General features: G+C 47.1%; 1 protein-coding gene across 14 annotated transcripts in view; it reads right to left on the reverse strand.

Annotated features, from left to right (window-relative positions):
• Positions 1-24,484, reverse strand: part of BOC (BOC cell adhesion associated, oncogene regulated) — a 71,765-nt gene that overhangs the window by 29,246 nt on the left and 18,035 nt on the right. For 8 of the 14 annotated variants that reach the window (XM_070581951.1, XM_070581942.1, XM_070581955.1 and 5 more), the window contains 2 exons: positions 5,906-6,084; positions 4,962-5,240 (listed from right to left, as the gene is read on the reverse strand). In XM_070581951.1, the coding sequence (XP_070438052.1) occupies positions 4,962-5,240; positions 5,906-5,990 (364 nt within the window). In that variant the 5' untranslated portion in view covers positions 5,991-6,084. Of the gene's footprint in view, positions 1-4,961; positions 5,241-5,905; positions 6,085-6,214; positions 6,442-18,365; positions 18,522-24,484 lie in introns of those variants that run through there. The other 6 variants (XM_070581946.1, XM_070581949.1, XM_070581952.1 and 3 more) reach the window with 4 other exon arrangements.

A 24,484-nucleotide genomic window follows, 5' to 3' on the forward strand; every position in this document is an offset into this window, starting at 1 on the left:
ACATATATATAATTGATTCTGCTTCTCTAAAGAACCGTGACCCAAACAGGGATAAAGGAAGCTAGAAATATCTTAAGAAAGAAATGTCCTCAGTGGTCCTTAATGGCCTATTCTGGTTCAGGGTCAAAGCCTAGAACACCTTAAGGAAGCATCTGATGGGAATCAGAATTGGGGGGAGCTGAGTAAGAAGAACCATGGCCTCTGTTCGTGCAATTCACCACGCTGAGGGCCAGGTCAGCCCAGCCTGCCAGTGCAAACTGACGATGGTCTGGTTAGAAGAAGGAGCAGCACTGAACCCATCCGTGGGCAGCATCATGGGTGACAGTGACAACATACACTGCAGTAGCAACCATTGGCTGCTCTCGAAGGTGGCTGGGAGGTGGGAATCTGGGTTTGAGAACACATGTATATAGGGAGCTAAGAAATTCACTGGAAATGGTTAGTTCTCTCTTCCTGACAAGCCTCTGGCTATGATTGGAAGCTTTGCCACCCGCTAGACTCTGTCTTCCTGAGGGCTGCTCCAGAATGGAGTTGGGCGGCACAGGCCCCAGGGCCTCCTGCAAGAGGACACTCCACAAAGGTTTGTTGACCAAATGGGTGAATGAAGAAAGCTTGGAATTTAGAAAATGCTTTAAAATATTACTATCACATATTCTCTCATTTGATCCTCAAAAAACCCATGAAACTGATGATGTCATTAATACTGTGCTTATTTCACAGTGGTGGCAATCTTAACCAAGTGACTTACCGAAAGTCACGTTAACTCAAGTGGCAGAGGTAAAACTTATACCAAAGATCTTTTTTTTTTTTCAAGTTTCTTGCTTTTTCCATTAAACCAGTTTGGCTCTTCATTTATTCATGGGTTAAATTATGGTAATAAAGGGCCCCTGTCATCTTCTGACATTCTCTCAAAGTCACAGAGTCATGGAGACAGCAGCCTAAGGCGAACTCCTTCCTTTCCCGTCAGCTGCCTGGCCTTCTGATCTCTGATGCCAGAGAGGCTAACACAGGAGTCCGCGCCTGGTCTTCGTGCCTACAGGCCCCATGGAGGGGTTCCAGATCTGCTCTCAATTAAAGCAGCATCGGCTTAAGTCTCCACATTAACTTGAGGATAAAAATTCCCAGATACAGAATTAATACCCACCTCCCACCTATTTTATTTCCAACTATGCCTAGGACCTAGGGATGATAGGATAATTGGGAGAATTAAAGAATTAAAACATAGAAAAAAGTTAAAAGTGAAGACTTATGTAGGAGTTTATTTGCATGGTAGATTATTAGAGGTGAGGGATAGACAAGAGCTTCCATATTGGATCCAGCTCCGATGAACTGGCCACAGTGACTTGCTCTGCCGTGTTTGGAACAATTCTAAGGCTGAATCAGGGTCCAGGAAGAAGGAATATGGTGTCCGCTGGCAGTGTCTGCTGTTGGTTCAGGTGGGCAGCGAGGGAGCGTCTGAGCCATGCAGAGTGGTTGGCCTCCTGGTAGAAAGCTTGTGAAAAGAAAGGTAAGAGGAAGAAAGGAGATCAAAGTCAAGAGCATGTCAAAAAGCAAGCCTTAGACAAGGTGGTCTGAAGTGAGGCATTAGCAGCAAGAGAGATTTACCACAAATAAAGTTTAGGTTAAACAGGAAAAAAAGTTCTCCTCTGAGGAGAGTGGCATGGGCCCCTCCAGAGAGTGAAGACAGCAGTGATCCACACGGCAGGACAACCCGGAGCAGAGGGCACAAGCGCAGGAGTGAGGCTTCAGGTGGTTCCATCTAACCTGAAGAGCAGAAGCAGACGTCCCCAGGTAGAGGTGAAGTCCAAGTGCACCCCGCGGCCCCCAGCATTGGAGTAAAAGAGGTCTGTGCCAGGAAAGTTCTACTAGAGGCCTCCTCTGCACCCCTGAGTCCTCAAGCTGGTCCTAGCCTACACCACCGAAAGCTCCCAGGGATCTCGAGGCGTTCACTATCTAAAATGCAGGAGGCAGCATCTTGCCAGGTAGGCCAAACAGCAAATGCTCTGTCCGAGGAGGACCATCTGAATGCACACAGAAGAGCCCAGAGGGGAGGGAAGCCCGAAAGGCTGAGTGCGGCGGGCGTGCGCGCGTGTGCACCAGCACGCCGCTGCTGCGGGCCTCGCCTCTGAATGCAGACCGTGCCTTCCGTAATCCCTTGCATGGCTCAGTCTCCCTGGCACATCAGCCAACCAGCCAAACACAGCCCCCATTCTGCTCAGGAATGTGCTTTCGGAAACTTAATCTAACTGCTGAGTCTGGGCCAAATCCCCCGTGGCATTAACCCAAAGACAGCACCCCTTTCTCCGGCCTTCCCGCCACCCCGTCACTGCCTCCTCCAAGTTCAGGAGGCTGCAGTTCCACCCACCAACACCCTCTTCTCCACGACACAAGCCCCTCCAAGCCTGCTCTCTCCATTTGCAGCACTCTCCATCCTTCCAGTCAGGCCCAAACATTTCACTTCTGATTCATGTCTGAATGACAAGCAATAGTTCTTGGCTTTTGAACAAGACTCGCTCGCTCCTGCACAAGCCCCTTCGTCTCTCACGGTGCCTTCTTGGGATGCAACCAAACCCCTCCCTTTGTCCTCACTGCCAACTGCGGATCCCTGCAAGCACCAGAGAAAGAAGCGGCCAGGAATTTTTTAAAAATAAAGGCTATAAATTGTCTCTCTTCAGCCCGATACACCTTGAAGTAGAAGGAGGGCTCCAAAGTCAACCTCCTACTGTCCAAGTCACCCTTCCTCCAAACCATACAAAGCTTCAGCCCGGCTCCTAATCCAGCCAAATGAATGGTTATGGAGTTTCTCGAGTCTTCATGGACACATGCTGACCATTGGCACATGAAATCTCCCTCCTAGACGAGTAGTGTCACCCTTTACAGGCACGAATGTTGCTAAAAGGCACACCTGGTTTGTAATAACGAACAACTGGAAGCCACCTAATTGCCTAGCAACAGGAAACGGGTTCTGTCCATTAGGGCAGAGCCAGTGGGGGATGTTCTAGGGCCATTTATAATTATGATCCTGCTCTGGTGGGGGCTGAGGGGACAGACTCACTGGGAAGGGGCATGAGGAAGCTACTGGAAGGATGGGTCCACGCTGCGTACATGGGAAAAACGCATCAGGTTGTTCCCTTAAGATTAATGCAGCTTGGGTACTTCACTGGACGCATTTTATACGCCATAAAAAAGAAAAAATATGCTCATATGGCCAATGGAAAATCTTACCATACAATGTCAAGAGGGAGAGAACAGAGATAGAAAGAGTCAGTGGTATTACTACAACAGTGTGAAAAGATGGGTCTGGGTAAAGACTGGAAGGGTACACTCCTCAATGATAAGGGTGGTTGTATGACGACGGTGGGCTTAGAGGAGACATTTTCTATATATTCTAAATTTTCTCTGATGGAATTTTAATTATAATTTTAAGATATGAAAGAGGAAGGTGATGGTAGGAAGTGTAGTTCTCACCCCAGCCTTTCTCGCCCGCAGGAGATGACTCCCCTCACCACCTCCCCCCACCCACAGCACAGCTAGGGGAGGGCCCAGCAGGTGGCTCAGGGCCTGGCTCCCTCCTGAGCACTCACAGCCTGCTCCCCAGAGCCTGGCACTCAGATTTAACGGTGTTCCTTCCGCCACAACGGAAAGTGGCTCCCACTGTAGGTCGGGCTCTTAGATGTAGCCCAGGCTCAGCCCAGCCCCCAGGAGACAGCTGGGGACCCAGGTTGCCTTCCTCCCTTCTCTGAGCAAAGGGCGGGCTGCTTACAGGAATCTTGCTGGCAGCCTCACTCTCCTCTCTATCCTCCCAGGAGCGAAGTCCCTCCAGGGAACTGGGAACCAGAGGGCCAGAGGGGTCTTTTCTCCCGGCTTCTCTGCTTCCCCCATCTCTCATCACCCTCCTCCCAGGACTCACCCCTCACATACCTCAGGGACCAGCTGACTATTAAAAAGAATTTCAGAAGTTTGCTGCCTTAGGCATGACCCATTTCATGAGAACCCAACCTCCTGGAACCACATCATCCAGGAGGGTGATGACCATGGCGACATGGAAGCCCAGAGCAGGCTGCCAGGGATAAGTTAGGAGGGACAAGGTCTGGAGATCTTCTCAGAGTTTAAGTCCAAGCACCACTGAAGTCTCAACAAGTCTCTGTGTTCCCCACACTTCAGGCTCCAGGAGAGGGAGGGAGTTCTTAACAGTTCCCAGCTACAAACTCAGCATAGAAGAACGGGTGTCGGGGCTGCTCTGCAGCCTTCGCGAGTTTCTCTCAGAGTCAGGTCTCATTTCCCACACATACCATGGGCAGAAGATCAGATGACGTGTGAATTGTGCCTGGGCACCAAGGGACACCCAAGCGCCAATTCTGTATAAGAGCAGCATGAAGTCTTCTCCTGGCATCCTCCCTGGACCAAACTGTCACCTAATCTCTCCCTCTTTTCTCTTCCCTTCATCCCTTTGTCACACAGTTTTCTTTTCATTATTTTCTACTGTTTATATTCCAGGCATTTGGAATATGCCCTCAGAGAGACAGGAGGCCAACTGTGGGATGGGCAGGCTCTGTTCCGGCCACACAGCCCTGTCAATGCTCTGACCACAACCACGGTGGGGATCAAGTGTGGGGGATGGAGGGAGACAGTGAGCAGTTGACACTACCACACCTAAAACCAGAGAGACCAAGTACAAGGGCATGGCATGGCCCAGCTCTGGGGCCCGCAGAAGCAGTTCAACCATGTCAAGGTCCTCTCCTTCTAGACGCTCACTCCAGACATGGCCCCTACTCAGAAAGCAGCTTCCGAAGGGCACAAAGGGCCCCAGCCCCTGGGGATTACCGGGCAGCTACTGCTCTCTGATTTGAAATTTCAGCTTTTAAGGCCCCTTTCACAGTAAGACTAATGATAAGGGGTATGACTGGTGGGGGAGAGAAGAGAGAACGCACATGGCAAAAGAGCAAAGGAGCAGCACTCACTGGCTAGTGTCACAGTGGCTGGCACACTGGCCACAGCCCCTGCAGGTATCCGGGCCACACACTGGTACCGTCCCACGGTGTGGTTGTTGAGGGCAGTGATGACAAGGGTCCCACGGGTGATGAGGACACCCAGAGCGTCGTTGGAGCCATTCAGCTCCTTCCCATTCAGGCGCCAGGTGGTGTTCATCCAGGGGGGTTCCACTACACAGCCCAGGATCACAGTTCCTCCGAGCTTCTGGACGGTGGAAGAAGGCTGGACAGTGACCTGAGGGACCTCATCTGGAGGAAGAAAAGGGATGTAGCAATAAACTGACACCCCCAAGAAACCAACAAAATGACCTTTTAAGAAGCACAGCACCCAGGGAGCCTTTAAGAGCTGAGCAACCCAGAGGACCTGATCTTTCTCTGAAGAACTCCACTGTCCTTGAGTCCACTCCCCAACCTGTCCTCGTTCCCAGAAAGTAGACTGGAATGGCAGTGCGGTGTAAAGGCACGAATTTAGGCTTTGGGTTGGACAGACCTGGGTCTGAATCCAAGTGCCACGTGACTTTAGTCTTTTTGAGTCTCAGTTTCTTATCTGTAAAATGGGCTAATAATGCTTGTCTCACAGGGCTGTCGTGAAGCCGCGAACCATGCATGTAAACTGCCTGCCATAATCTCACATAGTAAATGCTCAATAAAAGGCAGCTATTATTATTACTCTTTCTTGTCAGGTATGTGTTTGAAATGATTAAAGTACAACCAATATGATGTCGAGATCATTTCTCAGCTTGTATTATTGAGCATGTCCCTGAAGGTGAGTGGGAATGAAGGTTCTTTGAAATCTAGGAAGCAGGTGGCCTTCTTAAAGGGTTATTGTAGAATGTTTAATGCTTCCATTTGACAGTAGGGGCAAAGTGCTCTTCCAAGAAGGGCAGGCTGCGAAAGGGAAGAACGGCACTCACTCAAGTCAGCCAAGCAGCCTGCAGTGGCTAAGAGGAGGCAAGCGAAGGGGACCTCGGGCCTCCTTCCTCTCGGAGTCATCATCATCCCACGCAGCACGGTGTGTCACAAAGGGTCCGAAGCCAACGTCCCATAAGCCACCAGAGTCAGTCAAAGAGGTACTGCGAGGCCCTGCAACTCCCTGTTGTGAGAAAGAGAGAGAAGTGGCTCTGGTGAGCACGCCTGGGATGCCCCTGTGGGAGCCACAGGACCTGGCTTTGTCCCTTGCCCCTGCTTCCATCACACATGCTGCTGACATTCAAAGTGCTGACCTGACTGTGGTGCTGGAAGGCCAGAGGACACTCTTATGCCATTTCTCATCTCAAAGAAGCTTCTTCTAAGTAGCCACCTTGAGCTGGAAGGTGATCTTACTGTGGTAAGAATGCCAGGCCTTGCCCAGTGCACCGAGAGCAACAAGGACAGGGGAGCCCAGGAGATGCAGAGGCTGAGACCTGCAGCCATGTCCAGGGCCCGGGGCAGCGAATGCCTGATGCAGATCCTGGAAAGGATGAAGCTGTCTTTGCCACTTATTTCCAGGAGGACAGATGTCCACAGCCACATGGCATGCCAGGTGGCTGGTACCCACTGCTGCGGACAGCGCTGTTGTATGTGTAATGCAGGCCGAATCTCTTGCTTAGGGGATGTCACTAATGAATGAATCCTGAAGTCTCAGAGACTCATCGAAGATCTCAGGTTCTGATTCACCCCAGCTCTTCACCTATATCCCTGTGAGCTCTCTGTGATTCCTGGAATCAACCTACCCTCCTCAGCTTGCCTGTAACCTCTCCCCCGAAACACAAACAGCAGTCACACATCTTCCAAGGCCCCTCCCCTCCTCGCTGACCCTGGTGCTGGGATTCGGGTGTTTTCCATCTCTACAAAATCTGTACTCTTGATGATTGTCCGTGTTGCATCTCCACCCCAGAGCATTCCTTTGGGGCTCTACACCACACTGTACCTCCAGCCACCTGATGACACACCTCAGCTCTCAGCCACCCTCTTACTGCCTGCCGAGAACGTTAACTGCTCCCCTTCCAGAGGATTATTTCTTTATGCCCCCCGTAAGCTATGATCCTTAAAAGACTCATCAAAATCACAGAGGCAAGTGTACATTCTAACACACACTTCTGTCACAGACTAAACCAGGAGTTTGCTTCTCTGCTTTTCACTGCTTTAGGTCAATAAGGAAGCTGTGTCAACATTCTCATTAGGCAGGGAGGCATTAGAATGAGCTGCAGATAACAATGAAGGCAAAATACCAATGATCTAGACAGCGGATGCATCTTCCTGAGTCATGCACATGTGGCGATATTAATAGTATATTTCCAGGAGGGTGACATATATTCAAAACATTAACTCTTCTGGACCAGTTTAGCTAGCCAGCGACTCTTTCAAAGACTTATCGTCACCACTGGAAAATCAGGGGAAGTAATTAAGCTACTCAACTGAGAGATGTGTTGTGCTCGCTGGTCTCTGGAGTTCCGGCTACCTACACAGTCTGATGGAAGCGCTGGCCATGAGCCCTGACATGGGGGACTGAAGGCTGAACTTCAGGCTCTTGCTAAGAAGTGCTTGGGATTGGCCTAAACCTTGCCTTTCTCCAAGCTCTTTTGGCCCTTGGCTGTTCACCCGGCTGCTGAGAGTCAAGAGGGCCACATTAGCTCTGCCCAGCGAGCACCCCTCCAAACCAGATGTGGGACCCAGCCCCACACTGATGTTCAGGATGTTTTCCAGGAAAGAGTTCTTTCCCCTTGATTCTCAATCCCTCCCTTTGCCTCGAGTCTTCGACATCAGAGGACCTCCAAGACTCTTCCACTGCCCTGGGAGAGGATGGGACGTTTTGTAAAAGAGGGCTGAAAGAAAAAATTTATAGCAGCTTTTCAAAAGTTCTTTCCTGACAAGTTAAAATAATTTCCTCTTGGTGTAGAGAGAGCTTTTGCTCTTTTTCAGACAATCCAGTAAATCAAAGTGTCACGTTATTAGCAAAGTGAAATTAGGGAAATTTCACGGCAAAGGATGCGAACGTAGCTGGGCAGGACAGTGGTGGTGGCAGAGGTGGACATGCCTGTGATAATCACAGCTACCTTGTTCAGCTTTTTGCATGAGGTATTCTTTTAATCTTCACAAAACCCCTAAAAGGTGAGGACTATTAGTCCCATTTCACAGGTGGAGAAATTGATTTCCAGATGTTAACTTGCCCAAGGTCACTAACTGTGGGCCTGGAATGAAACCCAGGTCGGGCTCATTGCAAAGCTCTGTGCTTTGAACCACAATAGTAGCCCCACTACTATTCGCTACTATTACTATTATCACTGTAGCTGGGATAAGGGTGATGTAGAACGGTGAGGAATGTTAAAGGTTCGTTAAGACGTTTCCAAACCAATACCAAAGAGCAAGCTTTTGGTGTCCTCTCAACTTTCCAGATACTTGTTTTAATTGTCTACTTTTCCCTAATGAAATACTGTATTTACATAGAACATGGCGCAAATTCCCAATTATAGGAATTTAGGGAACTTGTTCATGACATGCTCCAGTTTCCCTTAAGGAGATTGCTGAACCTGCTCCTTCCCTGCCCCAGGAAAGAAAGGCAGGAAGGAAGGAGGGCAGGAATTAAGGAGGGCAGGGAGGAAGGAAGGAGGGAAGGAGGGGAGGCAGGAAGGAGGGGAGGAAGGAGGGAGGGGAGGGGAGGAAGAAAGGAAGGAAGGAGGGGAGGAAGGAGGGAGGAAGGAGGGGAGGGGAGGGAGGAAGAAAGGAAGGAACGAGGGGAGGAAGGAGGGAGGCAGGAAGGAGGGGAGGGGAGGAAGAAAGGAAGGAAGGAGGGAGGCAGGAAGGAGGGAGGGGAGGAAGAAAGGAAGGAAGGAGGGGAGGAAGGAGGGAGGCAGGAAGGAGGGAGGGGAGGAAGAAAGGAAGGAAGGAGGGGAGGAAGGAGGGAGGCAGGAAGGAGGGAGGGGAGGAAGAAAGGAAGGAAGGAGGGAGGAAGGAGGGAGGGAGGGAGGGGAGGAAGGAGGGAGGCAGAAACAAAATACAAGGTAATAAAGGACAAAAAGGAGACAGACAGACAAGAGGGCCAGGAGGGCTGGTTCTTATCTGAGCACAGGGCGGCTACAGAGGTGTTTGGGTTGTAAAGCCTACAAGGCTTTTACTGAGGAAATTCAGCCCAGACCCCCTCCTGCTTAACGAGCAGCAGCCAAACAATTCCTGTTACTTCTGCACCCTCGGTAATTTATAAGGTTCAAAATGGAAACAGACCCCACTGCTGCTGCCAGCCACCATCCTGCTTTTAAAAGCAACAGGAGAAAAGAATGTAGCTGGGGAGGGTGAGGGAGTGAGAGGAAGCAGGTATCCAAAGAGGCGGAAAGGAGTTAACTCATTAATCCCCCCTCAGAATTGTAAGCAGGTACCATTTAATGACCCCAAATCAGGACACGTGGGGGCCTCATTCACATAAAAGCAGAACTGTGGCAAAAATATGAGGTTCGGGGTAAGCGCTGCAGCATCTTATCTAGCAGCTGGGGAAACTCAATTACTTCCTGGACAAGCTACCTTGTGAGTTTGGTCTACAAAGATAATTCCAAAGATACACGTTTCAGAGAACTTTGTTTTAATGATTAAAAAAAAAAGGTACGTAATTGCAGTGTAACTTTGTCACACTGTGAAATGAACAAGGTACAATTTCAAAGTGGGGTGCCAGGCAACAGTAAGGCCTGTTATTTTTCTTGGCAATGCAAACTATGTCTAGATCTTTCTTATTTTCTATGCATTTTCTCAGAAAAAGAGGAGAGATCAAGAAAAGAAAAAAGTCAAAACTAGAGAAAAGGGAAAAAGAATTCCTGCCATGAATTCCTCATTGAGGCCCAGGTACCTGGGTTTTAAGGGTTATTTGGACACGAAAAATAAAAGAAAATGTATCTGAGAAGTTTAACTGCTGACATACATGTTCCCCACTGAAATAATCTCATCTGAGCAGACATTTTTGAAACCTTCCAAAAACAACAACAACAGAATACACTTCTGGGGTTGAGACCAAGCATAAGAAATTATAGCCTCAGAGTATTTATTTTGCGAGAAAATTACAAACAACTGAGAGCCGATCACAGGCAGGAGGAAGCCAGCTCCACCTTCTCCCCAGAGGGCAGGCTGATCGGCTGGAGCCAGACTGAGACAAGGGCACGGGAGGCCACATCTCATGCCCTGGTCATCCAGGCCACTGCAGCTCCCTCAGAAAGGGAAGCTCCATGATCTAAAGCACAAACACACCCTTTGGTTGTCCTACAACCAATAACCAAGCTGAGCTACACAGGAGAGTGTGAGATCTAGCAGACAGCATAGACAGACTTCGTCAAAAGCTTTCTTTCAGTGGCAAGAACAAGATCTGACTCAAGTTTCCGTTGCATTGGTTGAGAGGGGTTAGTTACATGAACAAAGAAATATTTTTGACCCTAAATTACATTTTCTGCATGTTCCCAATTCTGTAGTATAAAAGTCACCTTTCCCAACAGTCTTTGAAGGCAGAGAGAAGTTTTGCTTCTAGAAGGTGATGCCAAGTGGCTGGGAAGGGAGTGCTAGGAGCCCCCGGGCCTCAAGAAAGAAGGTGGTACTCCTGCACAGCGGAGCGGCATTGGGGGAAATTTGGGGACCCAGCGAATTTAATTCTTGAAGGGTTGAGTATATGAGTTTAGATAGACCTAGGAGAAGGAATTAAGAAATAAAGGTCTTTTTTACTTAAAACGTTATACTTTTACCCACAGATGTAATTAAAGGGGAACAGTTTAAGTTAGGAGGGACCTCAGAGAAAATAAAACAATAGCTTAGAATAACATAAATGAGTTATAAATGAGGAGGGCAAGGCACAGAGAGGCTAAGTGACTGGCAGAAGGTCTCCCAGCTCATTCGGGAGGGAGATTTAGGCTACAAGGCAGGTCTTCTGACTCCTCATCCAGTGCTCTTTCCACTATCTGGACAGTGCCTCCCAGCAAATTGTTTCTGAGGTCATATTAACCAACCACGTACAACTGCTTTTAGAAGTTCTCAATTTACAAGGTTTTTGAATCTACTTTCTTATGTATAAAAATAATGTCACCTGGATCATTATCTGTAACAGTAACTTGCTGTGTGGCCATTTTCATTCTTTTACCATTTACATTCTAATCTAGAACAATCCCTTACTGTTCTCCACATGAACCCCTTCAACAGAATTTTCTGCAGTGATGAAAATGTTCTATATTTCCATTGTCCACTTGCGGCTATTAAATAGTTGAAGTGTGGCTAATGTGACTGAGGAATTGAATTTTTAATTTTAATTTAGCCATATAGGGCTAGCGGTTACCATACTGGGCAGCACAGTTCTAGACTAATATCTGGAATATCTACCCAAATCACTCTAATGTCAAACAGGGAAGAACAACAATGGTTTGAGGTTCTTAAGTATGAGCTATGTTCTAGCCAGCCTCTAAATATATTTCTAGCTTATTCCTTACCCAAATTTTATGTGTCTTCTATTAAACTGTGATTGTGATTTTATTATTATTGGGGAAAAATATATATTACTGTGATCTACCACACATACTAGACAGTATGCAAGGCACTGTGCTAGAAGATGGGTTCAGTCCTGAGGAGCTTAAAACAAAGCTGGGGTTGTAAGTCAGCTAGTGCTCAGTAAATATCCATAAGCTCATCTCCCGGCCTCCTCTGCGGTTAGCTTAGGGCCATGTGACTACTGCTGGCCAAAGAAGTGTCACTTCTGGGCCAAGGCAGTTAGGAGCTAGAGAACTAGAGAGCTACTTCCATTTCTCCCTTCTCCAGTCCCAGTGACCACATGTCACATGTTTCAGAAGGCACAGCTACAAGGTGGAAGAAGGCAATGCAATCAATGACAGAAGAAGGAATAAACCTTTGTTGCACAAAACCGCTGAAATTTTGGGATTGCTCTCATGAAACAACTTTAGCATCTGTGCTCTAATACCTTAACTGATCACCAATTCAGTCAGCGGAAGCGGCAAGTGAGAGCAAAGTGAGGAGAGCATTTTCAATGTCGGTCTTCAGGAAAGGTTTTCCGGATAGAGGGTTTGAAACTGGGCCTTTTGGGATATGCATATGTAAAGACATGGAGGGCACTGCAGGAAGGTGACAGTGACCTGGCAGGAAAAGCAGGTGTTTGAAGGGTGGGGCCCCAAGATTTGGCTGTCACCGAAGGTTTATCATTTTTTTTGATTGGGACCTTAGCTAACATCTGTTGCCAATCTTCTTTTTTTCTTCTTTCTTCTTCTCCCCAAAGCCCCCCAGTACATAGTTGTATATTCTAGTTGTATATTCTAGGTCCTCTGGCTCTGCTATGTGGGACGTCGCCTCAGCATGGCTTCATGAGCGGTGCCATATCCACATCCAATTCACATGGGATCTGAATCGGCAAAACCCCGGGCTGCCAAAGGGGAATGTGCCAACTTAACCACTTGGCCATGGGGCTGGCCACAGAAGGCTTACCTTGAACAGTGGTCTCCAAATTTTTCTGATCTCCTTTATAAGCATTCTGGGCAAATATCCCTAATATATGCATGTTTATTTACAAATTAAATGCACATACTGCTGAACTAAAATTTTAAAAAGTAGGTAAAAGTGAAACCATATTTTAATGGCCTGTGAATTGTGATATCATTAAGGTAATGCCTTAAGACAGAAAGTCTACTTAGGATTAGGTTCATCACTAATGATATGGATGTAATCTCTTTCAAATGGTCTGCTTTCATGTTAATTATTTTGTTGACTTCTCATCAGATGTGACTCCATCACTGTTTTCACTTCCTAACATGGCTTGAAAAGGATCAGCTTGGCTGTTTTCTTCCTGTTGGCATGTGCCTTGATTATCAGCATCCTCTTCAACCCACAGTTTCTTTGCAGCAATCTCTTTAAGCCACTTGTCCTTTTGTGAGTTAATTTAGTTAAAACTAAATAATATAATCTGTAAATCCACTTAGGAGAGAACAGGAAGACAGGGGAGTGAATGAACAAGCAGTGAGTTCCCATGTCAAGCCCTCCACGGAGTAGAGATCTCTGGGTACTGTTGTGACATCTCACTGCCCAACATCAGGACTAAAGAAAGACGCCACCGTCAATTGTGGTGTTAAGTATGAGGAAAGCTGAATTTCTTTCCTATTCCTTTTTTATATAGACATAAGCCTTAAGAGAATCTCTACTATTTTCTTCCCATGCCCCAGTGGGATTTCTTGAATTTCCCCTTCAGAGCTTGCATCCCACTTTGGAGACTATTCTATAAGAATGAAAAGAGGCCAGGTAGGAAATTGAGCTTGGGTCATGCTGTGAATGACTAATTTCAACTACGGGTGAAATTAACACCATAGACAGAGGGGAACTATCGATGGGTTTGAGAAGGCAGTATATGATCAAAGTGACATTTTGGGGAGATTAGCAAAACCGGGGCTCCTCATTCACACTGACCCCCAAATTTGTAACAAGCTGCTCATCAACAGGGACAGAACCTATTTCCACTCAGTGGAACCCCTTCACCATCCAGGCGAAGGAAAAGGGAAAAGAAGGAGCCTGGACACAGCACGCGGGCTCTGGGGAGGCGCCCCCCCAGAAAGAAGCGACTGTTTCTGAGTGAAGGGAAGCTCTGGTCTCCTGATCCGCCCACTGGATGAATCTGATCCTCTCCCCACTCCACCACTTGAGGAAGAAGTTACCACTGAGTCTCGTTTCTTCCATGTACCCCTTCCTGAAAATGGCCTCATTTCTTTAAAGAATTTTTTTAAATTTACCCATAAAGAGAGAGAGGAAAGAAACCCACAAACCTTTATTGCTAAACTGGAAAAAAAGAGAGAAAAGGAAAACCACTTCCTTTCTTCCTTCCTCTCTTCTCCATTCCCCCCACCTATTCCAGATAAATTCAATTTGACAACCCTGCTAATTGGATAAACGCAGCTCCTACACTCCTAGAAGGCCATTCCCTCTTCTATTTTTTGTTTTTGGAGGGCTCAAAACAGGGTGATTGTGCTGTTCTTTAACACGAATTCCATCTGCTTTATTTCTCTCTCTCCATTCACCACTCCTCTTGAATATTTATGAGGCCTTCCCTCCCCGCCTGTCCCTTTTCCACCCGACCCGCCTTTCTCCCTCAGACTCCCTCTCCCCGCCCTGCCTCCAGCCTCCTCTCCCTGCGCTCAGAACTGGACAAAACCCTTCCAAATGGCCCCCCTCCTTGCTTTAGATAAACACAGGCAGTGTCAAGTGTGAGGAATAGGGGGGAGGCAGGAGGGGGCTCAACTGCCAGTCAGGCCCCCAGCCTTCAATGAGGCCCAGGGGCCTACCCTAATCTGCTGCATGCTTGCCATATGGGGGCTGTGTTGCCCCGGGAAACACTAACAGGCAGAACGGAGCTTAATAGAGTCCATATTCATTGTAATGCAGTGAGATAGCTCACGGCACCACTGCCCCTTCGTCCTGGTTCATTCTTCTGTTTCCCTCTTTCTTTCTGTTTTTCCTCCCTTTTTCTTTCCTTCCTTCTTTCAAAAGGACCAAGTCCCCAGAGAGCTCTACTCTGGAGAGGCCTGAACTGGCAGAAAGGCTGGACTTTGGGGTTAGGAGTGAGGAAGGTGGGGTTGGTGTGCGGTGGGGGTTGGAGTTAGTGGGGAGAGGTGGGAAGTGGGAGCTCCCAGGAGAGCAGAGCGGGCAGAGGGGTGTAGCTTCTGCTCAGGGGACGGAGCACGTGGTATTGCACGTGTGCAGGGGCGTGCGGGTCTGAGTCTGCACACATGTGTCAGAGAGTGTGGTGGGTGGGTACAGGCTATTAGGGCCTTGGAGCACAGAAACTTCAGTTATTCAGCCATCCATGCCTAGGTATCCCAACATCGTTCCCATCTCAATCCCAGTCAATTTAAGGCCATTAAGACAGTGACACCTCCCTCCCCCGGGCATCAGGCCTGTGGCCAATTCCTAGCTCTCCAAGTTGCCTTGAAGAGACACAGGTGTTGCAATGGGATGACATCACTTGAGAAACAAATCCCTGGAGGAGCAGAAGACCCCCCCCCCCACACAACCCTCCACCCCAACCCCACCCCCACCCCCCAGCCTGCCCAGTGGGGCCCACTTCCTCCTCTGGCTGCTCTGGTGCTGAGGAAAAGGTAACAGTTGTCTTTGGCCACAGCCAAACTAGGCGTATGGGGGCTCTTTGTCTTGAGAGAGTGAGTTGTCTAGATTAAGCCTTGCCGTCAGTACATCTGGCCACAGTGAGACACAGGGTCCCTGAGGTCAGAGGTGATCTTTCCCCAGGGCCTGAAAGGAAAGGAGGGCAGAGACTGTGGGTGGGAACGGAGAACACTTCTCTTACCTTCTCAGAAAAAATAAAATTGGCAACTGAGACGTGATAGAATTCCTCAAAGAAGAAAGAATCAGTTTTGTTAAGTTGTGAAACATAAAGCTATCTGTTCTGTGACTGTAAAAATCAGAAATTTGAAATCAAGATAGAAAATAAAAGCAAAGAAAAACTATGAAAACTTTCTCGTACTCCCCTCAGTTGAAAGTTTGACGCCATGGTGTCTGGCACAGAGGAGGAGCTCAGTGCGTGGTGGCTGAATGAATGAACCAGAGATATGCTCCTACAGTTTCACCATTGCTGACCAAGAACTTGAAACCCTTCACCCAACTGACAACTACCATCAGGGTTCGGATGGGTGACAATGGCTTTAACAGAAGCAAAATGCCCCTGCCATAGTAATGCCAGTATCTGTGACAGGGGTCTGTTGTTACCCGCCTCATCCAATGCCAAAGTCAGGCAGGCTGAGTCAGATAAAACCACTCAAAGCAAGGCAGATACTGGTGCTCGTTGTGTTTTTTTTGCCTTCCAAACTTGATATATCCTACTTTCCTTGTTCTTACCCACCCCTGAGATGCATCAGAAATCTGAGGTTTCCTAGGCTCAACCTGGGGGTTCCGACCGTAGGAGAGTATATGAAAGTTCTTATAATTTTTCTTTGCTTCTATTTTCTATCTTGATTTTAAGGTCCTATAGCCCAACAACCCTGCAGGAAATGGTACAGTGGATATTTCAAAAGCCAAGTACAATTCCGTTTCCTGGCTCTGAAACCTAAATAGCATTTGGTTATCTGAAATGCTACCCAGAAGCCAGCCTCAGCATCCTATCCGTTTACATCCATTAGGGACCCATAAAGGAAGTCACGCCTCTCCCCTGAGGACTCCAAACCAGAGGAGGTGAAGACACACGACTGAGCAGGGTCTTACAGGACTCTGAGAGCGCTCGCCCTCCCTGCATGAGCCTTCCCCTCCAAGTTTTTCCTTCGTAGCCCTCTTCCCAGTTGTTCTGACTCCAGCAAATTGCACGAGTTACAGAAGAGTGCTCCACAAAGGAGCGAGTGGGGACACCTGGAGCCCCACCGCTAGCAGTCCTGGAGCACTCTGGGAGCTCAACGGAGCAGCCGAGCTCTTCCCAGCCTTCCTTGTGCTGAGCACCTTCGTCAGTAATCTTAGCACTGATGAGTGTGATGCGGTGAGGGCCAGAATGGCCAACTCTTAAAGGGACAGCTACTCTGCTCTAACCCAAATATGTCCCTTCACTTCCCTGCTCAGAGGACACCCACTCATGACCTGCTTATAAAAACATACACTCAAACTCATCGACACCTACCCTGTCTTCCCTAAAGCCACGTAAAGCTTTACCATGCACTCAGCTGCCCAACCTTGGACTCAGCCTTGGCTCCTGGCTCTTCCTGATTCTCCACCCCAGGATCTGATCAGTCGTATGGCCTCTAACTCCGGCCTGAGCAGCCAGAAAAACACAATGCAATAGAAAGACAATGCATGCCACACAAATCATTTAAAATTTTCTGGTAGCCACATTTGAAAAAGTGAAAATAATTTTAATAATATCTTTTAATACAATATAACCAAAATAGCATTTCAACATATCAACATAAAAATTATTAATGAGGTGTTTCATACTTGTTTTATACTAGGTCTCCTAAATCTAGTGTGTATTTTACGTTTACTCCACATCCCAGTTCAGACTAGCCACATTTCAGGTGCTCAATAGCCCCATGTGCTAGTGGCTACTGTCCTGGACAGCACAGGACTAGAACCCTCACCCTGGCATCCTGACTCCTCCTGTCCCCATGTAGTCAGCCTCCACACTGCCACCTACCTTCTTTCTAGAATATCCAGATGAACTAAACAGTAAAAATGATAAATGGTCAGCTACCTTTCATTGAGCAAGCACTTCCCATATGCCATAATCCATAATTCATCTAATCTGATATAATTTTATAATTTTCACAATGGCCATGTAAGGTAGGCATATGATCAACCCATTTTATTATAAATGACAAAATTAAAGCTCAGAGTGATTAAATATTTCGTCCAAGACCACACAGATGGTAAATCACAGAGCCAGGATTTGAACCAGGTCTGCCTGACGCTAAAACCCTTGGTTCTTTTCACTCTACCATACTGCTTTAAGTAAATTATGCCATAATAATTGGACTATTATGTAGCCATTAAAAATGATAATTATAAAGATCAAGTAGCAACATGAAAAATGTTTAAAAGATGTTAAGGAAAAAAACATGGATTTCACTTTGTAAAAAACATATAAGCAGTTGGGTAAGGCCTGGAAGGGAATATGAAACAAATAAAAGCAGCTGATTTGAAAATGTGAAGGAATTATGGGTTATTTTTTTCCCCTTTTGAGGTTAGTTAAAAACAGACAAGCAAATGAGCTGACAGACTCACCTTTGATGGCTCCTCAACTGAGTGTGATTAAATAAAATTCAAACTCCCTTGCACAACCTTCCAGTTCTTTATAACTTGGCTGAAGTCAACCTTTCCCACAGCCCTTCAATCTGGGCACACTGTATTTTCATGGCCTCTCTTCTATCAGAACCATCTTCTCCTTCGCCCTTCATTCCATCAGAGGAACACTGAATTATCCTTCAAAGGTCACCATATGATGCCTCCAGTGACCATTCCTCACCCCAGTTTCCACAGCACTTTGCGCACCTATTATAACACTTCCACAATGTTTATGGATTTGATCACATGTCTGTAATGTGCCTCTTCCCTTGGACACCAGACTATCAACTTCCTGAAGGCAAGCATGTGTTAAATTTATCTTGGTTGTGATCCTAATGCCTAGAAAAGCTTTGGTACATCATAGGGGCTCAGTCAATGGCTGCTGAACTGAAGGGCTCTGTTCAGATTAGAAATTTGGGATTGAGAAGGAACGTTCATCTGACCCACGGCCCCGTGGAAGGGATGCATAGACACACACTGTTATCAGTGGTGGAACCAAGGGGTTTTTCTGGGAGGAAATGACTGCAACCAGGCCTTCATTTTTCAAAACCAAAGGGACCCTAGATCAGAGTGGGCAGCCCTGGATTGGGGGAGGGGGAGCCAAACTACCTCAGAGAAGTCAGTGGCCCCGCAGATGCTCCATGGCTTGAGGTTTCAGTCAAGGACCTTCTTTGTTTTCCTTCTTATCTCTTCTCCCAAAACAAACACCCAACTCAGCCTGACGCTTCAGGCTTCCTGCAGCAACTGGACTGCAAGGGACCTAACCTAGGAAGATACTGTGGTTAGTCATCTACCCAGTATCACCATGGCCCTGAGCCCGGGGCCAGGGTGGATGGTGGTGGGCAGAGAGGGATGGGACAGAAGAAAGAAGCAAGCTTTTGAGTGAGAAAGAGGACAGGTTCAGGCCTGAAAGAAAGAGCATGGGGAGGGGAGGAGGGATGAGAGCAGAAATGTGGGAAAAGCAACTAAATATGCTGAGCGGTCCAGTGCCGGGGGCTTCATATACATGATCACTTTTCATCTTCACAACCCACAGAGTGTTACTCTCCACACCTTTCAGATGGGGAGAGAGGTCATCAAAACCCTTCTCAATGCTTTACCCCATAAGGATTTTAGGGCTTATTTCAAATTTGTATTATAGACATACCTTCTCTACTAAGTGACAGCGCGTTGGAACTCAGCAGGATCAGGTATTAAGAAACCCTGAGATTTGGTTTGGATATGAGCCCTGCCACTTTTACCCATGGTGGAAGGTGACTTTGCGTAAATTACTTAATCGTCAACCCTCATCTTACTCTCTGTGAAAACAAGAATTATAACACCTGCTTTGCCAAGCTACTAAAAAGAGTTAATGAGACTACGTATGAAAGCAGCCTGGCACATAGGAATCATGCAATAATTTGGGGAGACAGGTGTCATGGAACGTTTCTACTGAATGCTACTCACTGGACGTCTAATTTCATACGGTGGCATTGCCATGGGCAGGCTTTCAGATTAATGTCCTTAAGACTTAAAGATACGTTGCACTTTAACAACTCCAGACACATGTGATATCATCTCTTTGCTCCTTGTTCCTTATAAGTGGTACAAAATTAAGCAATGGACTGATTTTGCTGCCCTACACACATGCATCAGAAGTTCAAGAAATATTCTTTGTTGAAAAAAAAAGCAGTAACACCTACATTCTACATGGTGTTTCACAGAAAGTGTAGGTTAACCTACCTTCAGAATAGCTCTGTGGGACAGGAGGTCCACGGAGAGTGCTATAGCGCTCCCAAGTTTGTGGCAAGACTTAATTTCTAATCTCTCAATCTCCACCCAAGAACACTAGTCAACATTTGTATCGCTTAAGCTAATAACTTCCCCCCCCAAGTTTATGGCCTCTCTCTGCACTTTTGATGATGATGATGATCATAATTTCTCCAAAGCGTCCTACTTGTTTGGAGAGCATGGGGCAAAGGTCCCCCTCAGACAGTAGGTCATTTGGGACAAGAAGTGAGGGAGAAGCGTTTATAGAAAGGAAAACATACCCCACTCCCAGCCCCAGAAAGGAGCTCACCTCATCCGTGAATGTGCAAAGTCACAGCAAAACCGCCTGCTCTTTTCCCACCTACATGTTTCTAAGGACAGCCTACGCCAGCGCTGTATCTACACAAGTAACCGATGAAGTAAAATGGCAACACAGTGACTGGAAACAGGAGCATCCATTCCCAAGCCTGCTGGTGCTCACAGTTGACAAAAGGTCCAATGTAAAAGGAATTAACTCGAGCCCAGGCAGACAGCACGAATAAGGTGTATACGAACACACCAGTCCCAGGACCCGAACAGCACTCAAGGCAGATCTTAACATCTTCAAGTCCGTTCTCTTTGGACAATGGAAAAGGGATGCCCTCTGACAAGTGGTCTGAGTGTGACCACAAACTTACTATCACGAGCAGGCTCAGGAGAAGGCGGCTGGAACATTGATTCCACCTGAAATGCGCATGGAAAGCAATGGAGCCCTGAGAAGAATAGACTGTACTATCCCAGGAAATACACCAGGGAGCAAGCTGTGCTCAGTGTGCAACACACACAGAACCACAGAGAAGGGATTTCCCCCTCAGCATCCAGAAAGGTGACAGGGTTGGCTGAGAAGTGGAGTAGGATGAACAAGGGTATTCTGCTTAGTGTCTATGTTGAGAAGAGCAGGCAGAATAGCTGGCAACCCAACGTCATTCCTGATGAGAGGTACAAGTCCCTGGGGGGGACTGGGCAGAGTTCAGGTGAGTTCAGCAAACTCACACTGAGCACCCACTAGGTGCCGCACACTGTGCAGAGAGTGGAGAGGATGGAGACAAAAACTAGGCAGTTTCCCATCCTTAAAGGACTTGGAACGCAGTCAAGATTCAGTTTTGACAACATCTTTCTGTTATACCAAAATTAAAATGCAGCACAGCCTCAAGAAAAGATCAGAGTCGAAGATAAGCTGGATTTTACTAAGTACAGGCAAGGACCAGAACCACTAGCAAAGGCATCAGAGGAATGACGAAAAAAATGTATCACACACTTGAGCATGCACACACACACTCACACACGCACGCTCAGGCCCTGCTCAGCACAGAAGGTCACTGCTCCAACACAGCCCCCTTTCACGGGTCCAAAAAGAAATTCCCCTTTCTATCATCCAGGTTCACTGGCAGCACAGTTACATCCACTACAGTAGGAGAAAAGCTTAGAGCTAACAGAAGCCTAGGACCATGTCAAGCTGTAGCTTTGTCACTGTCACTTCTCGCCATATAGCAACTTATTAGTTAGCGTGTCTCTCTCCTGCACACAGAGTAGCTACTCAGTGAATGTTTGCTGAGCTGCAAAGACCTCCTCCAAAATCTTTTCCAAGCCTAACTCGATTTGGTCCTTGGAGCTCGGTTCCTTTGAACCCCCGGGTGCTCCCGCTGCAAAGCAGAGCTTGAGCAGGGGAAGGCGATGTGTGAGCCTCCACTAGCTCCGTTCCTACCTCCCTCCGGGATCTGGCTTGGGAACCACCGTGGTTCTTATGCAGGGAGAGGCAGGCAGGACACAGTCTTGCCTGTTGCAGCATCTAAGCATGAGGGGGAATGGGGGTGGGCCTGCCAAGGAGGAGGTGGGGAAGCAGAATGAGAAGGAGGTGCCTAAGGAAATCACTTCCTTCAATAAGCACTCCCTGCGCCTGCTCTAAGTCAGGCAGTGGCTAGGCCCCCAGTTCCTGTCCCCTCCAGTCCTGCACTTGCCTGGTGAAAGTCCCACCACGCTAAGTATTTAAGGTGCTCCTGACTGCCAGACCAAAGGCTTCAGGGATCAGGAGTATCAAAGATCTTATTCACAAGGGTATCTTCAGGTCCAACACAGTTCTAGGCATTCAGCAAATACCTGCTAAGTGAATGAATAAGGACCTGAGACACAAAGGTGAAAGGTCACGGCAGAGAGGAGAGAACTGTGGTCATATAGTCAAGGAGGGAGCTGGGCGTTTAGGAAGCTCATGAACTGAAAAAACTTACTTTGATTTACCCTGTTAGGTAACATAATTACCACCACGTCCAATTAAGCTGTCACTTGCAGTCATTTTCCATGCCTCTTCATCATGATTAAGCAACCAATGGCACGAGGCCCACAGCCACACCCTCCACGTGACTCAAAACAGGTCTCAGGTTCTGTGACCCAGAACGAATGAGGATCAGGCTGCTGCTTCTTGGCCTGACTTGTTCTGGGGCTGATTCAAGCAAATGCGGGCAAAACCAGCCCCATCCCCAACACACAGACATACATACATACACAACCAACCCCCACAACACACCACCCCTAAAAGGCTAATGCATGCTGGCAGGACATCTGAAACATTCAAACGAAAAGCTGAGCCTTGGGGCAAAATGGGGGAACTGCTGAAGTCAGGGCGAAGACGAGATCAGAGGCTACCGCTCTTCAGATGGCACCGGGACATGACAATGACTTTCCTAGACTTTCCTGCAAGCAAGAGACCCTTACCCTGAACTTTAGGAGAACGCACCTTGATGCAGGACAATAACATCTAAATCAAAGGGATGTTGAAGGAAAACAGCTTACCTTAGTAAATCACCTCATAACGATTGGTACAAAGCAGTTGTTCAACAAATGACAACAACTTATGAAATTTGAATAACTCCCTTTAGGGTTACTTTAAGGAGTATTTTCATTAGTCTGATCCATGTTGCAGATTTATCCCTAGTATTTCAGTGAAAGAGGTTTAAGAACGAGTAATATCTCAGGGGCCAGACACCTCCACCTGGGCTTTCTGGGCATCCTGCTCCGAACACGTGCACACCCTCCTCTAAGATAGACACACACACACACAGGCGTGTGCATGTGTGCTCACACAGCAAACAGCTCCAGCTCCAGCTGCTACGTACACTTTAGAATCATGACAGTTTACTTTCTTTCCCAACTGACCTCATACAAACCCACTTTCTTCACTGCCTCCCTGACCCCCATATACACAGTCCGTCCCCACCGCCCTCAGTCTTTCTCAATTACAAAGCTCTTTTAAATCACCTAAAACTTAAAATAAATACCAACGTGGAAACCTGGAGCATGCTCCAGTCCATCTGTCAGTCCCTGCCTTCTGCTGGAAGCCCCCGACCCTAACTCCTGTCAGCTCTTCCCAACTGGGAAGCCCAGTGGCCCTGGTGTGAGGCTGGCACATGCCGAGAAAACAAACACATGGAGTCTTGCCAGCTGGGTCAGGCACCACTGTTTACAGCAGGGGCGAAGTGTGGGGAATTGGAGAGGCGTGCTGCAGGGTCAGGAGCAGAGGGGGTGGGGATAATGCTAGCCTGCTGCTCATGGCCCCACCAGCTGCAGAGGATCCCGAAGGAAGCCCAGTTCCCAGGTGCGGGCCATCCTGGGGATGACTAACACCATTGCTATGCTGGAGGGAAACCGGAAGTCTTCGAGAGCAGAGAGCCTTCTGCCCTGCTCATTATTGCAGCCCCTGCATCTATCACAGTGCTTGGTACACAGTAGGAACACAGTAAGTGTTTGTTGATTAAATGAATAGATGAGCTTTTTCTCCCTGACTGCCCCCAAGCTTGCAGATGGAGGAGGGGGTAGGTAGAGGGGAGGTGAATGAGGAGTGCCTAAAACAGTGCTAGCTGTTGGGTGTTAAAACATGCTAGCAAAAATAATTCTGGGAAATGCTATGTTAAGAAAAGCTAATTAGGTTTCTTTACTGCAGGCCTTTTCAGAGCCTTTAATAGGCTATTATGCATCGTGAATCACCAAGAGAGGGAAAGAGCATGCAGTGAAGTCTGAACTCACTTAACCACAGGCCTGGACTTATTTGACCACACTACTTTTTTTTCTCTCAGAGTACCATTAGTGAGGAAAATTTTGTCAAATACGCTTAGGGAAATGCTGGCCTAAGAGGTTCCTGGAGAATATCCCAAAAGCAGCTTGTGAAACAATGTAATCCCATTTTTGTAATTAAATAAAATTACATGTGAATATGTGGTGCATAGTTATTTGGATTGTCACAGGAAAAGGTCAAGGGGCACTTAAACGTTAACATCGATTCTCTCTGAAGATGAGGGGATTTGCACTTTTTACATTAAACACTTCAGAAATAGTCAAAGTGGGTATGTAGTTACTACTTCTGTAATTTAAAAGGCAAATTTGAAAGAAAAAACCAGCTATACCTAAATATTATAGTGTTATCACTGATATTTCATCTTTCCAAATGCCTGGGGGCCTCATTTCTCAACAAGCCCTTGGGCCATAAAATGTTGCTCTTTGCCCCATTATCACATCTAAAGAGTTTCCTGGGTCTATCTCCAACATTCAACCCCTTTGGCTTGTAAAGAGCACCCCCCTAATTCCAGGATTCTGCTGCTTCCACAATATGGACAAGTGTTTTGGAAAAAATGAAAACATTTAATATTCTGTTAACAACTTTCGCAAATCTGAAATTACTTTGTTCAGCGAGTTGTGTAAAATACCCAAGTACCTGGTTTGATGAAATTATCATGTTGGGCATATTAACATTTAAAGACTGCCTTTTCTTGTGCTAAATTACCAATTTCCTAATTCAACCGATTCGTAAATACAATTAAAAGTCATTAAGATTTAACATACCAGGTTTTGTTGCAATATCAGATTAAGGCAAATATTTAGAATTGGAAGAAATAATATCTTGGCATAAAACAAAGAAAAGTATTTGACCATTTGTTGAGTGACTATGTGTG

Source organism: Equus przewalskii, chromosome 18 (assembly GCF_037783145.1).
Source record: "Equus przewalskii isolate Varuska chromosome 18, EquPr2, whole genome shotgun sequence".
Lineage (NCBI taxonomy): Eukaryota > Metazoa > Chordata > Mammalia > Perissodactyla > Equidae > Equus > Equus przewalskii.